Below are 17,804 nucleotides of genomic sequence, written 5' to 3'. Positions count from 1 at the left end.
TCCATAATATAACAAATTATATGCCTGCACATTGCGTAGGTACATGATTATTCTATTGTGCTTGCGCTAGTATAGTGCATACATGCACGAATATATTGTGTAAGGCAACACGTACATCATATTATCGTACATTATTGAACTATCTTTACGTACTTCGAGCATTTTCAACACTGACGTTTTCAGTGTCCATGGTTTATTTATTATTGATGGTTTGATGGAAAACTGACCTCATTACTCGACAAGCAAATCGATCGTATATACCTTACATACAGGTATTTAACAGGCAATAACTAACCTATATCTACGTGATGATAAGTATTTAAAATATATGTAAACATATTTTGGTACCTATTTTAACGTAACAGAAGAAATAGACTTAGAAATAGAATATATCCAATGTAAGAATTTTGATATGACGTAATTCAGTATTTCTGTTAAAACATTGTCTTAATTAACAAATGTTTATCAAAAACGATTAACTGGACCCTCACTCCTGTATTCTACCCTGTGATAGGTTTGTCAGAAAAATTACGCTACTTGTGACAGGTATCATCCACATCCACTTTCGTTTGTCAAAAAAACGTCACTTAAATAGTTGATTTTAGTCGTTATTACAAATATTTGCTTTTAACTAAATTTCCAATGACAATAATAAAAATATATTATACATTTCCTCTACGTATACGTTTGTTCAAGAAATGTCATTCGGCCAACAAATATTTACGTTATTTTTTTTTACCAAATAATAACCTGAAAAAATGTGGTTTTATGTGATATATTTTTTTTTAAAACAAACGCGATTCCATGCGTCATACAACAGGGATACGGTTCGTACATTATTTTTGTTAAAAATACACAATCGTCTATTAAACTTAGATCTTTTTTGCTTTGAAATACAAAAATTAATCATTAATTTTTATCCACTTTGAAATTTGATAATATTTCTCTGTATTATTTTTAACAATATTCAGCATGAAAAGTAATCTTTAGTACAAATTTATCACAGAAAGGAATTAATACATTTTATCTGCTAACTTGATTTTGAATCTTCAAACCGCCATAGCGCGCTACTTGGAATTTCCATATTTTTTAAACACAGTTGTTTAAAATAACATCGCATTTCTGGAGTCAATTAATAACGACACGGAACTCTTTATCCTATCTCAATAATTATATATTATTTATAAACTAAATATATTTTATCCGTATAACTATTTACGACCAACGCCTTCGGGTTATGCAAACACCTGGGAATCAATTAATATTTAAATTAATCAATATATCTTGGTAATTAATTAGCGTAAAACGCCACTTTATTTAAAGGTGATTAATTGATCATCTCTGATTTGATCAAATCATATTACAAAGGAGTATTTTGAAATTAAAAGAATGCTGTTTTAGCAATCTGAATACAATCTGTGCTAAGATTATTGAATTTATTATTTAATTTTTTACTACTGAATTCATAACTAACTAACTTACTACCATCACGCCGCTTCCCTGAAAGGGTAGGCAGAAAGAATAGAACGCCATACTAACCTGTCTTTAGATACAATATTCGCCTACATTCATACATACATCTTCTCATACAAACACGCCGATTATTCAGACTCCTGACCTGACACTTTCGAGTACATATTTAAAATACTTGATCATGACAATTTTCCTTTGGTCTTCCTCTGCTTTTAATAAAATATGAGTTAATTATGTAATACGTTTTAGCACTTATGATGAAAGTTCCATAGAATTTTACATTATATCATAAATAACTTTAACTATTACCTCAACACATTGATTTCTGGTAATATACTAGTCATTCGGAAAGTGAAATCACCAAAAATATTATATTACAGTTAGTTCGCATTCATAAATATTTGTCATTAGTTTCTGTCAATGTCAAGAATCTAAATAATATGATGATTTGGTTTTGTAAACATGTAAACATTGAAAAAAAATACTTTCCTAACTTCAGGTAGTAAATTTATGTTTATTTATTTTCTGTATAAATTGAAGGGTCTCACGATAACATTTCTCGATCGGGACTCACGTTCGTACCCTGAAGGCAGTCCGTGTGCCAGGATGACAGAAACGTGGAGAGATGTCAACAAGTCAAAGAAAAGCTGCCTTAGTATACATAAATAAAAGCTCAATGCTAAAATAGTACACTCTCGTTAGTGAAGAGCATATTGACTTAAGAGTACGTTTATATTGGAAAGCATTGGAAATGAATGTCTGGGCATTAACAAGGCTTACGACATAAAATTGGCTGGTTTAAGTGATCATTTTATAAATTGTGTAACATTCTTAATGTTAGATTTTTAAACACAAATTTCAGTGTTGCCATGTTACTGTTGTGTTGGTGTTTACGTTTCCTGTCAAAGTAATTAAAGCTGAAAACTTAACAAAAATATGTGAGATACTTAACAAAATTTTCATTTACTGGGATACTTCTGAAAATATTTCTAAATTCTAAATAAATGCATACTTCCTTCAAATATTTGTACACAAATACTGGACAAATACGAAATCAAGGTTTCATTTTAGATAACTTTATTATTACCATCTCGATAACTGCTACGTCCCTCTTGATACATCATTAATGTTCTTGAAATCAACCCCTTAATCATTAATTATTAAGGTTTGTGTACTGAGTTTTATTTTATCGAAAATGAACAACAAAATTACAAGACGTGTGGATCAGCCTTAGTCACAGCTATTTATTCTCACATTTGTTTAACGTGATTGCTATTCTAAGTTACTATCGTGAAAATAAATGTATTAAAGTGTCAAAATATTGTAACAATCAAATCGTAAACCGGTTTCTCATTTAATAAAATTAACATTTCAATGACAGTTCACTCTGAGTTGACGATGAGCGAGACAACCGTGCCTAATGCCCCCCTGATATGTTTGATTAATTAATAATAATTACGCTAATTTAATAAATGTTCGCCTTCACAACTCAGATCCTTGAATTTTCAAACGTCAAGCAAATTCTTAAAAGGAGAATAAATTACAAGAGCAACATTCTTAAGGCGACGTTTGTATCTGAATATTTAGTGGCGCCACTCTACTAGACTTATTGATAAACAATGAATATAACAGCACGTTTAAATATAAAACCGTATTCAATACTATTTTATTTATTTATTTTAAAACACATTACAAACATAATTTCAATTTCAATTTCAATTTTCAATTTATTCAACAACAAAAAATTAATAAAACATAACAAACAATATTCAAGGCGTATATATTAAAAGTAAGCAAGAAGACTTAAAGTTGTAGAAGAATCCCGCTTCGGAAACTCCTTCGGACACATGAAACAGATCAATATCCACTGTAATATTGTTCAACATAGCGGTAGCTCTTCCTACAGGCATAACCATCGGCAGGTTGGTCCTGTGTATAGGAATGTGAAACAATCTATGTGGACGCTGTATTAGGTAACTATCGGGAACATACAGACCAATGTTCCGGATAATTTCAGGACTATCGATCATACCGCGCAACAATCGATAAAAATGCGTAATCAAATTCACGTCAGATATATAATATTCCTGATGAGTAATTTCCATTACTCATTTTGGGATTAAGGTTAACAAGGCTGAAATACAAATAAGAAAGTAAAAAACCTTTCTTATAAGTATCCTTCTATGAAGTATTTTATTAAAATAAATTTAAGACTACCACTATTACTGATCCCTAAATAATGCATGGGGCACTGCATCAAATTGATACGATGTTATTTTGATCGTTTATTATATAAAGGCAAGTGACCAGTCTTGCATATCAAGTTCAAGTCAAGGGTGATATTAAATAAATATTAGAGTGAAAAAATATTTAAATTTATTAAATCTCCCTGAATATCAAACCCGAGACCTCCAGCGTGGTAGCAGAATCTGCTAACCACTACACAATGGAGACTATATAAACCCAATCAAGTAACGATTATATTTTTGGATAAAATTTTTCCATATATCTAAAGGCATTTAATAAACTTTTAAAGAGATGAGAAAACCGTAGAACTAAAATCAATAAAAAACAACAATAAATAGTTGTTTATAAAGTGATATTATAATATGTATTTATTTTGTTTTAGGATGCTGGAACCATAATTTGAAATATCAACAATAATCGAAAAATAAAATTGAAAAAAAGGGATTTAAACCTGAAGACTCTAAATAATAATTAAACAAAACAGAGTTGAAATTTTAACAACATTCAATATACAAAGAAGGTATTATGTTTTTTTAAACTACTTCACTGGATGTGGATATGTTTCAAACATATTAAATAAAAGCATAAAATTTTATTAAAATTATCAATAAATACACGTAATTATATAAGCATGAGTATTTTTCATTTAAAAAAATCTGGACCGACTCTATAGTAAAAAATCGTGGGTCCGTCGGGCATGTATTAAAGCCGTCCATTTTAACGTTGATGAGGGGATATAGAAAAATGGTGTGCGTCAAAATAATTAAAGGTTTCTCGAGGCTAGATGTTTCATGCCTTTTTATAATTAAAAAGACGCCTTATTCGATTTTGATGGATACGTAAGTAATTATAATTTAAAGAATTTGAATTTGAGTGACGTAATAAACGCCTCTCAGTCGCTAAAGGAATACTTTATTTTTACATATGTATATACATAATACATACGTATATATGGTGTAAGAAATAAAACCGCCCTAATAAAATAAATGTAAAAAAATATAAACACGCACACACACACACATACTCGTACATATATATATATATATATATATATATATATATATATATATATATATATATATATATATATATATATATATATATATATATATATATATATGTATATATATATATATATATATATATATATATATATATATATATATATATATTTATATATATATATATATATATATATATATATATATATATATATATATATATATATATATATATATATATATATATATATATATATATATATATATATATATATATAATATATATATATATATATAAATATATATATATATATATATATATATATATATATATATATATATATATATATATATATATATATATATATATATATATATATATATACATATTTATATTTTTTTTTTGTGAAGGATAGTTACTTCCTATGATGTCAATCAATAAATAATTAATATTCTAAAAATAACTATTCATACAAGGTGTTATATATATATATATATGTATATATATATATATATATATATATATATATATATGTATATATATATATATATTATATATATATATATATATATATATATATATATATATATATATATATATATATATATATTTATATATATATATATATATATATATATATATATATATATATATATATATATATATATATATATATATATATATATATATATATATATATATATATATATATTTATATTTTTTTTTGTGAAGGATAGTTACTTCCTATGATGTCAATCAATAAATAATTAATATTCTAAAAATAACTATTCATACAAGATGTTTCACTATCTGGAAGAAATAGAGACTTTAAAACTAACATATGGTGATATTTCCTATTATTTTTATTTACCTTTTATATTTTGAGAGTAAATTTAATGTGTTAAGAAACAAATTTTACTAAGATATGTAATATGCACCGCCTCTAAGGATTATTCATAATTGAAATACTCCCAATTATAATTAAAACCCTGAATAGGTCTCTCTTGACCACTTTTTTATTATTATTTTTGAAGCGTGTATGAAATAATTTTAAAATATATACATAGTATTAATTGTGTGTATTAAAAAAAAACATTTATTCAAAACGATGCATCGTATAAAAACAGGTTTTGCTACATAACTCTTTAAATTACGAGTACAAATGTAATTAAAAAGTGTTTCGCACCCAATCCATGCGATTAAAGTATTTAATCGAAAATTTAAATTTAAAAGTTTAAAAATATAATAGCTTACTTTCACACAAATTTTTTATTTAATCCACATTATATTTATATTATCCAACAGCTTAAATAAAGTGTGGTCTGGTCAGGAATTGGAATAATTGGCGGGTATGTATGAGATGCATGAATGTGGAAAACGCAAAGATTGTTTGCAAAAACAGATTAGTGTGGCGTTCTATTCTGTCTGGCTAGCGGTATGATGGTGGGTTCGTTAGTTAGTTAATTAGTTTTTAAATGTCGTAAGCATGTAAATGGTCGATATTATAAAAATACTATGTTTCTTTGTTATTGTGGTCTTAAGGCCACAAATAGCAACTTAATTTTCTTTAAACCCAGGTAAAATTTGTCGTAATTGTTTTTTTAAAACACCGTTTTTGTATTGAAAAAAAAATTAAGAGTCATTGAAAGGTAAGAAGTTATAAAAATTTATATAAATATTTTTCCATTACATATTCGAAAAAAACAAACAGAAAATACAAAATTTATTCCAAAAAAACGTATGTGACCCGACGACCTGCTCTATCTATGCGTTGCCGGAAGTTGATTGAGTTTTATTATTGCGAGTTTGGCCTTAAACTCTATTTTTCCTATTTTTTCTTGCTTCAGGTTTTCATTAAATTTAAAGTCTGGTTATATGAAAAGAAAACAGCATACATATTAACATTTTATATTTTGTACAGATATTTAACATAATATGTACCTGTGTATTTTATATATGGAGCAAAATATGAAATTAAAAGTCTGCTTAGCATGGGATTCGAAAGGCTGGGTTTCTTTTTAAGATATTTTTAATGCGGTGGTGATTCTGTGTTACATTGTTAGAGTTGCAATCAGTTAGGGAATTAGTTCTTCCACACGCTACCCTGCCACCTTTAAGTACTGCGATGATAGTCCATCAAGGGTAGGTTTTGTGCATTGTTGTAAAGGCGGTAGCATTGCTGCATAAATAATCCCCTTATCAGTGTAATTATAAAGCAAACTTGCGCTATTGTGTAATTGAATACGTCACTGCAGAACGAACCACATACATTATAAAAAAATACTTCCAAATTAAGCGAATAATTATGGAAAAGTATATTTAGTAATAGGTTTGATTAATAATTTATTTATTCAAAGATTTGGCGTTTAATTTGTAGCACTGCATTTTAATTTATAAAATCAAAAACTGATTTTTAGAGTCTACTTAATTGTAATTCATTGTTAAAAACAAATAATAATTTAATTTGTGACAATTGTTTCTATTAGTTTGAAAATGCCATAACAAGACGAAACAATTTTTAAAGATTTTTATGTATTTTTGACAATTAAAAACAATTAAGTAGACTCTAAATATCAGTATTTGATTTTTAACATTTAATAAATAAAACAATTTTAGTAATCAGTTTCAGAAACAATTATAAAAATATTTATTCGAAATGTTTACTTTTTCAATATTTTGTTTAAAAATCTAATTTTTATTAATATTTGTATATTTATGGAACATGGTAGTAAAAAACTAGGAAACTTTTTAAAGTTAGTATTTTCTAGTGTGTGTATCGACAAGATATTCCAATGACAATATAAATAATTGTGGAAGCATATATCACTGTCTACACCTACACGGCATAAAGGATTTGTACTAGGAATTGCATAATCATAACACATAACATGTCGCCTAGTAAATCACACTTAACTGCATGATAATAAATAATAACATATTTTATTATTTACAATCTACACAAGATAGAGTTTTGTCGTATACTTAATTTTTTTTCAATCACTAATTAATTACGAATCTATTTGAAAAAAAAACTTTTAAAGCAAAGAACAAAAACGCTTCGTCTGTCTTGTGTGAGATTGTGCTAGGTCATGGAATGATGCAGAAATAAGTATTAGGCAATCATAAACATATACGGGTATCTTGCGTCGCGAAACCAATCTCCCAGATGGCTTAATATACTACGTCACTGGTCTGACAAGAGAGAGAGAGAGGGAGAGAGAGAGAAACACTATGTCTACCGATTGACGCCAGACAGCATAATAAAATAAGAAATATTATCTTCGCGTTTATGCGTTCCTGGTGAAATAACGCTGAATATATTTTAATCCAAAGATGTCGTTCGTTTAAATCATGAAATATTTTTCATGTGTATTTTTTTCGTCTGTACACTGTAGGTACAAAAATGAATTATCGAATCAACTCAGTCATTACGATGTACATTGCAAATATGGTCATTTCAATGTACTTTCTCAAGATTTAAACCACCTAAATATAAAATAAAATTCACATAGTTGTAAAATTTATAAATTATATTAACAACCCTGAATAAAGTACAAGTTTTTCTGTAAAATGACCTTTAAACTCCCTCAATGATTTATTTGTGCCATATAAAATACCTCGACTCCTATTTCGATACTAATGAATCGATAATGTTTCATTATCCATAATCAAACGCTCTAATTTTGAATATGGCTTATTAGATGTGTGAACTTCCGAAAATGGAAATGGTGACAGTCAGTTACTAAAGCTGATGAAATATGGCATTCGCATGAAACTTTTCTGTTTCTTACTCTTGCAAATCGTTACGAAATGTTTATTACACAATTATTACCAGTCGCATATTATTGAATTATTATATAACAATTTTTATTTATAACTTTGTTCAAAATTAATATTTAATAATATCGTTAAAACGTCAATGGAGTTGTTATATTTTATATAATGATTATATTAAAATATCTATCAGCTGTGAATGTAGCCCGTCCGCGTTGCGCAGCGCTAGCTAGCGATAACAGCGTCGCATTAACCTTTGTGCTTTTATGTTTCCCGGGCAGAGAGGAGCGTTAAAAATACTGTTACTTTCGTTCTCTTTTCGCATTCATAACATTTTTCGGATCGCGCTCGCTTCGTATTTCGAATGTTGAAGTTTCAGTAAACGACCTCCTCGAGTTTGATGTGCTCCTGGTAGAAAGTATCAGTAAACGGACGCCGCGTTGCCGACCGCCGATCTGGCGGCTGCTGTCGAGCGGCCATTGGCACTTCTGAAGCGCCGCCGCGCGTCAGAAAACCAGCTATGCGACACACACGTAGAGATGATAGTGTGGATTATGCGTACTCGTTAAAAGCGCGAATGTATGTAGTGAAACATAACCTTACCTCCTGTTTACGTTTTCGCTCCTGTTATCCATAATGCTAGATCTGAGATGACGTCACTCCACCTCCTTCATCCCCTATGACAGATTGTTTTTCGACGCCCCCTTTCCGCATGTGATTGCTGTGTGGGCAGGATATATTAGGAGCGCAGAACGAGTCCTAAGTTCTTTCCCTTTCTGTAAAATAAATTACGAAAAAATATTATAGTTACGTTTTTTTATTTATTTTAGAAAATACCAATGTCTGTTTACATTATTTCGAAATAGGATAAATGTGCTATTTTGTTGTGTAGAAAACGTTCAAATTTGTTGACCGTGAATATTATCATAGGCAGCAATCTACGAACTTTTCTCAATATTTTGTAATGGAGCAGCGAGCATTATGTTCACCAACCATTAATCATTACACAATCACGGAATCCCATTGTTGATAGTGGTTCTAAAACATCAGATGACCGGATACGTGCTCCAAAACATAATAATTTTACCCGCAAGGTTAGCTGATAACCCATGGATACCGTAACATATTTTTTTACTAAACCGAGGTCGGAATCCATACAATTTCAAAACATAACGATTTTAGGAATAAATTGTCAATAATTATTGAAAAATGTTCGAAGAAAAGGCGGATAAAAAACTAAAGGATACCCTAATTTTATAATAGTACAAAGTATGGTTCTACGAACAATTCGGGTTACGAATAAAAATCCATGTGAAAAAATATCTTAGTTTATAATCAGAATGGTCACTAACAATTTATTTAAAATGAATTTTAAATATGTAAATTAAAGATAAAAATTACTATAATTCTGATAATAATGTATACCACATCTATTTAAAATTATAAAATATTTTAAAATCTTATAAAATATTATAAAATCTAAAAATTAACGTCATTGAAGAGGTTTTAAGTAAGCCAGAAACATGATGAGCTTCTAATATCTTATGTTTTCTTGTATTAAGAGCTCCTTTAAAACAATAAAGTAAAAATACGTTCTTAGGTAATTTATGTTTCCTTCAATAAAGAATTTTCGTTCTTTTATTTGATTTTTAAGTCCTGAATGGATTACCGCATATCACATTATTTCTTATGGGGAAATATGTTTTGATTAACGAGCAGTTTCACGGTACGAATTACGTTCGTAACTCGAAGTTTCACTCTGCATGTTTTCTTTAATAATAAATCAGAAATATCATTAACCAACAAGTTATATAATAATACCTGAAATTTGGGAGGGCATTTCATATTCGGACTTTAATCGTGATCTTAGAACAATATACAATATGGACACGATCATTATTGATCGAGATATCTACCGGTCGACTTTCACCATTATAATTCGACAATGGCATTAATTAACGGTCCTTACGCAATGAAAACATATTTTAAAGATATAAAATTGAATTAAACAATGGCTTACACACCCATGGAAGCGAGCAGTGAATACCTTTCTGCCCACAAAATATTTAGACGTAACATTTCACCATAGTTATTTAATATATTTTTCATTACTGTCTGCTCTGGAATTTAAATACATTTTTAATACATACTTTACTTTCCTTTTGTCAGGCAGTTATTATTTTGAGAGCAATAAAATTAATTTATTATGTAAGTTGCAGCTTACCGAGCTTCTGAGTAGGTTCAAGTACGTACTTAAATAAATATAATGTGAATGTGTCTTCGGATCTACTCAAATAATGAAAATAATATCCAGTCCTAAACATTAAAAATAATACAAATATTAATATAACACGACTATCCCCAACACATGATTTTTTTAAAGGAAAGTGGTAAGATGAAAATAATCAATAATTATTAACTGTCTGCCCGAATAGCGTAGTGGTTACCGCATTTGGCTACCGTGCTGGAGGTCCCGGTTTCGATTCATAGTTGGGTCAAAGTAAATATAAGTCATTTTCCACTCTCATATAATAGATATATTCCCTGGACCGGTACTATAAGCGCAGAACTGATCACCTTCCCTTCATGCAATAAATGTTCGAGACAACACTCCATCGATTCCATGCAGTGCCTTATGCATCTTTGGGTATGGATTAGGGTTAGAAGAAGAATAATAATTATTTTAAAACTATGTGAGATGTTGAGAATTTCAGTAGTTATGGTTCAGTGTGTCGCCTTATGACAGTATAAGACAGTATTCGGATCATTATTAATCCTTTGTCAAGTTGTAATTGTACGTAATCACAAAACTAAAATTAAAATCGATCTGCATATAAAATCATATTTATAAAGATTTTATTGTTTGAAATATAAAAATAAAAGTTTTATATATAAGAATAATTGCTTTTTGGTAATTTCAACGTAAAAAATATCAATATTTAAGTGTGCCCAAATACTTGTGCAAAAATCTGGGTTTCCTCGACTTAGTTATTTTTTACACTCTCATTATCATCCATTGTTTACTGTGTGTAAAACCACTTTTATTCATTCTGGTTCACTTTTGTTCTTTTTTACATTTAAGATGTTAAAAAAATGTTAAAAATAATATTTTAAAAACAAACATACTATCCATTACTCATGTTACGTCATCTTTATGTACGAACATCTAGGTACCCCCTCCTTGTAGTTGGGGGGAAACATACGAAAATAGTGCATGGCGTAATGTTATTCAGGCGCTTTAAGTATCGGAACAAGAAACAATAATCAGGCTGTGCCATATTGTTGTGAAACCGGTTCAGCGCTACACGGCGTCGTCCAAGGGACAGCTCACTGCGAGGCACGCGGGTGCTGCATTGTTCTTGTCGCTAATGAACCGAACTAGTCATACGGGGCTTACAAAATACCTACATACTTCATGACTTAGGAGAACATTGCTGAATTACGACCAAACTTGGTGTAGGGGTCGCCAAACTACGACCTGCGAGCAAAATCTGGCTCGCCAGTGTCATCAATCCGGCCCGCGACAGCTAATGACGAGTGTCATCTATCCGTCCCGCGACAGCTTATCACCAGTGTCATCAAACAAATCTGCTACAGCTTATTGTTATTATTGTTGTTGTTATAAGTTGAATAAAAAACGTAGCATGATAGTAACTCGGTTTTATTTACTTTTGGTAAACATTTTGACTGTCATAGGCTTGGTTAAGTGATCACTTTACACACGGGTAACAATCTATGTAAAGCTTTTCTAGGTAAAGCTTGATGACAAGTATAAAACGCAGAAAATTATACTTAATCGTTGTCACCTACAAATAATTCAAATGATTCGAACTAGCATTATAAGCATGTAAAACATAAACATTTTAAATTTAAATAACAAGTAACATGTATTGTTTTTTCCAGATATATTTTATTTTACCAGTGACCGGATTTCGTCGTTACCGACATCATCAAATAGGTGGGAAGCTCGACAAAATTCCATGTTTTATGCATAACAAGGCAGTTGTTGAAAATCATGATTTATGTTTATTTTTTTGACTAAATGAATTCAAGTTGTGTTTTAGATAAAGTTACATAAACATTACAACAACACGATAATAATTGATTAGCAAATTTAGCAGCTGTATGCTTGCTAAGGATGCGTACTCAGCAACTAGTCTAGAAATTATAAATAATGGCAAGAAAATTAAAGCGGTTCTTTCTCTTGAAATTTTCTAGAGTAATTATAATAGCCCTTAAGAGAAAAGTTTGGAGACCCCTGGTAGAGTGTATTATAATGACTCCCACATCAAACACACGTAAATATGGAAAACATGGATCAGAGAATATATTAAATATCGTATGCAAAGCCGTTCTTGTTCTCTTTCTCTTAACATAGGTCGCCCAACATTCTGTCAGGGCATTTAACCAAACGATTTTATTTTACTTTTATAAGATCGGATGTAACGACCCATTTTTTGTCGGAGATCACATGATCATGTGTGAGATTATAATCCAGGATTCGGACCTCACATACTAATAAAAGTGTTTCTGCTCAATAAAAAGCTTCTTTTCATCTCACCAATAGATGTCTCTAGTGAAGTTCTAGTGATTCAAGAACAATGTTTCAAAATTGGTTCATATATTTAGAATTTCTAAGAATTTGAGTAGTGTGATTGTCAATAATGGGTGGAATTGGTGAATGTTACACGTGTGTAAAGTGATATTACATTGAAGTGACATTTAACCAGCCTATGACGGTCGTCAGCCCTGTAAATGCCCAGACTTCCATATTCTTCTTCATCTTTGATGAGATGTCAAAATATAATATGTAATTATTATATCTGTCCATCATAATTACATTTCTTGAATCAAAGAGACGAACGGCAACCCTACATAAAACATACATTTACTACGCAATTTAATTTTTTTAAACTTAAATTTATACTGTCCGCCCCCATAGTGTGATCACGTGGTCATCGAGTTTACCCAACATGCTGAAGATCCCGAGATCGATTCCCAGGAATGTAAGAAAAATATATAGAATTTATGTTTTGTACTGACATTTCTCAGTGGAACTGAATTTTTACCTATTTATATATTTTATTTAATTATTTAAGACATAACATGCATTTCTTAAATCACTCAATAACTGCTCTGTTTTTAGGCGAAACTACTTTTTTACTGAATAATACATATACTCATATGTGAACAAATTTGATTTCATAACAATAAGAATTCTATTAGAAGGAATTTTTATGATGTTAATAATTTGGACTCAATTAATCGTGTAGGACGATATTATGTAAATCCAAAGTAATAATAATGATAAATAGTACGAATCGTTGTGTAGGAGGAAAAATATTTATAAAAATCAGATCAGATACAAAAATATAAATATAAATTTTATTTAAAGCAAAAAACATAGAAATTCACTTAGTTAAACAAGGCGATGCTGACATGGTCACGGTTTTGTGGGAAGCAGAGTCTTAAACAAAAAAGAAAGATAAAATCGCAGATCCGATGGTGAAATACTTATGCAAGAATTCGCAAATATCGGCCTAGGGCAGGGATCGGCAACATGTGGCTCGCGAGGCACATGTGGCTCTTTAAGCAATTTGTGTGGCTCTTTCTTAGTTAAATTCAAAATGACAATTTTAACAGAAATTTAGATTTTTTTAAAACTATTCTTTGCATGAAATAAATTAGAGCTATGTAGTATATACTTTAGTTTTATTCTGTCTTCTTTACTTGATAGATCAAAAATGCAGAATAAAATACATAAATCGTTGAATGTTAAAAGGTCCTTTAAATATTTTTTGAGGAACAGAAATACTTAAAAAAAAATAATAGAAAAATGCATTATAAAAATCTTTTTTGCGCTGATTTATACATCTATAATAAATTTATGAATCTGAGCCAAAAATATATCTGAAAGCAGATGTAAATATGTGGAGGTCCTCACCAGAACGTTACATTTCCATTATAAATTATTTTAAGTAATCAGGAATTCTAGCTTGCAAAATTCTTACGTTTTGGTGGGATTTAATGATTTAATATTGGTAACACAGGATTGGTTACGTTTTGTCGTAACTTTAATTTAGAATAGAATATAGTGAACAGAACAGATTTGCATTTAAACGATTTTTTGTGCATAATTGGAGAGAAAAGAACTCCACATATAAAATATGCATATCGTAGTCATAAAGGAGAAAGTGACCAAGTGCATTGTTTTACAAAAACGTGATCATTGACTATTTGATATCTTACTAGCTTAATATTGCCCTGAAAAAATTCCAAAGAATTTTAAACTTGGAAGTATAATACATTGACTTGTTTGAAATGACTGACTGCATTGATGTTTATTTTCTTGCCAATCAAAAGTGACTTAAATGGCCCTCCTGAACATTTTACGATTTGTTAGTTGGTCACTTTCTCCTGTACGACTACTATATATTTAAGTATAAATAAAAATTGTTACCTTAAAAATACTTGAACGTTGTTTCCAATAAATTAAATTAATTTGTTTAAATTAAAAAAATCGCTCCCCAAAAATTTCTCAACCGTTTTAGCTATTCATGTTTGGATCTTTTGGTCCAAAAGACTGCCGACCCCTGACCTAGGATAGTGTAAAAGCATACTAAATCTTCTATTCAAAGCCATCTCGCAAATAAATAATTCATGGTTTTTTCTTGTTTCGCTATCCCTCTAGTTTGTAAATTTGCAATTTGAAAGCAGAAGTGTGAATGGACCCCTAAATTCAAACAAACGTGAACTGTGAATAATGGGACCTATGAAATATTAGAGCGCTTGTGCACCACACGGAATGTTACTATCCGGCTGTCAAATAAAAGCGACTACGACAGTTCGAGCGTGATCGAGTTCACGCGCACCGTGATCGCGCACCGATCCGGAGAAAGACGGACAAGTGCACAAGCCAAGCATCCGTTTTTTCATGCTGACTGAACCTTCACCGGACTGTCGGACAGCAAAATTCCGTGTAGTGCACAAGAGCTCTTTCGATTTCGCCACCGGGCTTCGGGCATGATCGGTTATTAAAGTGTTGCATAACGCGGTCAGTTTTAAAATATCATTGGAATCTCACAGATGCTTTGAAATATATTTACACACCTACTTCTTAGATGGTACATTTATTTGTGAGTTCTTAGGGTGGTATTACAAGGCCATTATCTACGTATTTTGGTAATGATAACATTCAATTTATTTCGTCACGTTTATTTATGTATATCGATCCGTATTGTGAGCAAGTTATATGTAGTTTGCGAAAAATATACATAGTAACTTCATTTTGAGTGCGTACAAATACTTATTCACAAACCTGGATTGTCTCGAATTACATAGGAGTTATTTTTTATATTGTTTATTGACATCTCAACATAGATGAAGAATAATATGAAAGTCTTCACATTTACGGGGCCTACGACCGGCATAGGCTGGTTTAATGGTCATCACTTTACACACGTGTAACATTCACCAATTCTATCAATGATTGACAACCACACTACTCAAATTCTTGAAACTTTGGGTGATATCGACTGTCAAGAAGTACGACGTCTGCCATGAGATTTACATCTAATAGATGACACTTTCATGTATTAAAAAAAAATGTATCACAGTATATAAAAACGCGTCTATTCGAATGCAAAATTTCTATTTGAATTACTTTAGAAGATTTAAGATTTTGGACAAACGAATATTTACATTTTTATTTACACAAATACATAAAAACAGACGTGTATTCGAATCTTACGTTGTGGTAAAATTTCAAACCAACCGGTCAATAATTTTAAGCGATTTGAGATTTTGAACAAACGAACACTTTTTTTCATAACATTTTATATAATAATAATAATGATGCAATGAGAATTATAAAAACGAGTTCAGATATTTTATATTTCAAAAAAACTTATAGTAAAATAAAATGCATATATTACGTACTAATAAGGTTTTTTTATTGGTATACAATAAACGACTTTTCCAATATTGTCGTCATCATGTCCACCTATGTATGTTTTATTAACGACTACGAAATCAATTTATTGATTTATATATTTACATTAAGCACCAATTGCCACGTAAACGTTGCGAAGGTTGTCGTGACGAAATTTATATACGTCCAGTAATAGCTTAATAATACTACAATAAACACGTATTTTTAGTAAACTGATGTATAAAAAAAATTGTCAAGATTTAACGACCATTTTATTATTTTATTGAGACAACAACATAAAGATGCCTCACATACGCCTTTTAACATTATGCTACCCATGTATATATATCCTATCTCTCTGTCAATAAAAAAAACATAAATCGCTCACTCCTTTCAAGAACGTCATAAATCAAAAATCGTCAATTTTCACTTGTGCATGTATTCGAAATGCCTAGAAAATGTACTTTATCCCAGAAAAAGAGGCATATTTTTAACTTAATATTTACTGAATATTTTTTTAATGGAGGAAAAACCTTCTGGTTTTACCTAAAAAGATCTGTTGCACAGTAAAAAGTTCACTAAGTGGCTTGATATTTATTTTTAATACATTACACTATATTTATGGACTTTAAGAACGTTCTCCTGAAAAATCAAGTTTTTTGATTTATGACGTTCTTGAAAGGAGTGAGCGAAATATTCATGTAACGTTATTTTTAAGGCTCAACATACGTTAAATCGCAACTTAATTTTCGTGAAACCCAGGCAACATTTAAAAGTTACGTAGACGTAATTGTTTTTTTCTTCTTCTTAACACACCGTTTCTGTATTGAAAACATAAATTTTTCTTGGAAATAAATATATGGTTTCGAAAAGAAAAGAGTTAATAAAAAGTGAAGGAGTTGAAAAAAAATATCAAAGTATTTTTTAAATAAATGTATATCTTAAAAAAACGAAAGAATTCCAATTTTTATTCTAAAAAAAATATTTGGACATAAACTTACTTCCGGCTTTCAGCGCAGCCGGACGCTAACTGAATTCTATTATTGCGAGTAAGGCTTCAAGCCCTTGCGTTTTTAGCACATTTTTCAAATTCGATTGTTCAGATTGTGTGATATTATCTGTACGATGGGTAGGTTATCAATAAAATAATACAATATTTGTGCAGATATTTTAAATTACTTTTCTATCAAAATATTATGTAAACAAAGTTGAATTAAGTAGTAATGCCCATTATTACAACTTAATGAATAATAATAAATAATAAATCCCTTACCGCACCCCAATGGTGCATAGGGCACTGCTTCGTATAAACGCAGTGTTATCTCGATCGATTACACATGAAGGAAAGGTGATCAGCCCTCCACTTCAGGTACCAGTC

At 29.9% G+C, this 17,804-nt stretch overlaps 1 protein-coding gene across 1 annotated transcript in view; it reads right to left on the bottom strand.

Moving 5' to 3' along the window:
• Positions 1-17,804, bottom strand: part of LOC148302201 (cadherin-86C-like) — a 65,554-nt gene that overhangs the window by 20,518 nt on the left and 27,232 nt on the right. Inside the window, exon 2 of the mRNA XM_088271993.1 lies at positions 9,100-9,272. Coding sequence (XP_088128119.1) covers positions 9,100-9,131 — 32 coding nt within the window. The 5' untranslated portion in view covers positions 9,132-9,272. The remainder of the gene's footprint in view (positions 1-9,099; positions 9,273-17,804) is intronic.

This window comes from Brachycentrus maculatus, unplaced genomic scaffold (assembly GCF_059751285.1).
Source record: "Brachycentrus maculatus isolate JH-2025_06_01 unplaced genomic scaffold, ASM5975128v1 h1tg000474l, whole genome shotgun sequence".
In the NCBI taxonomy this organism is placed as follows: domain Eukaryota; kingdom Metazoa; phylum Arthropoda; class Insecta; order Trichoptera; family Brachycentridae; genus Brachycentrus; species Brachycentrus maculatus.
The sequence above is the reverse complement of the archived record's forward strand: the minus strand, read 5'-3'. Positions and strand labels throughout refer to the sequence as shown.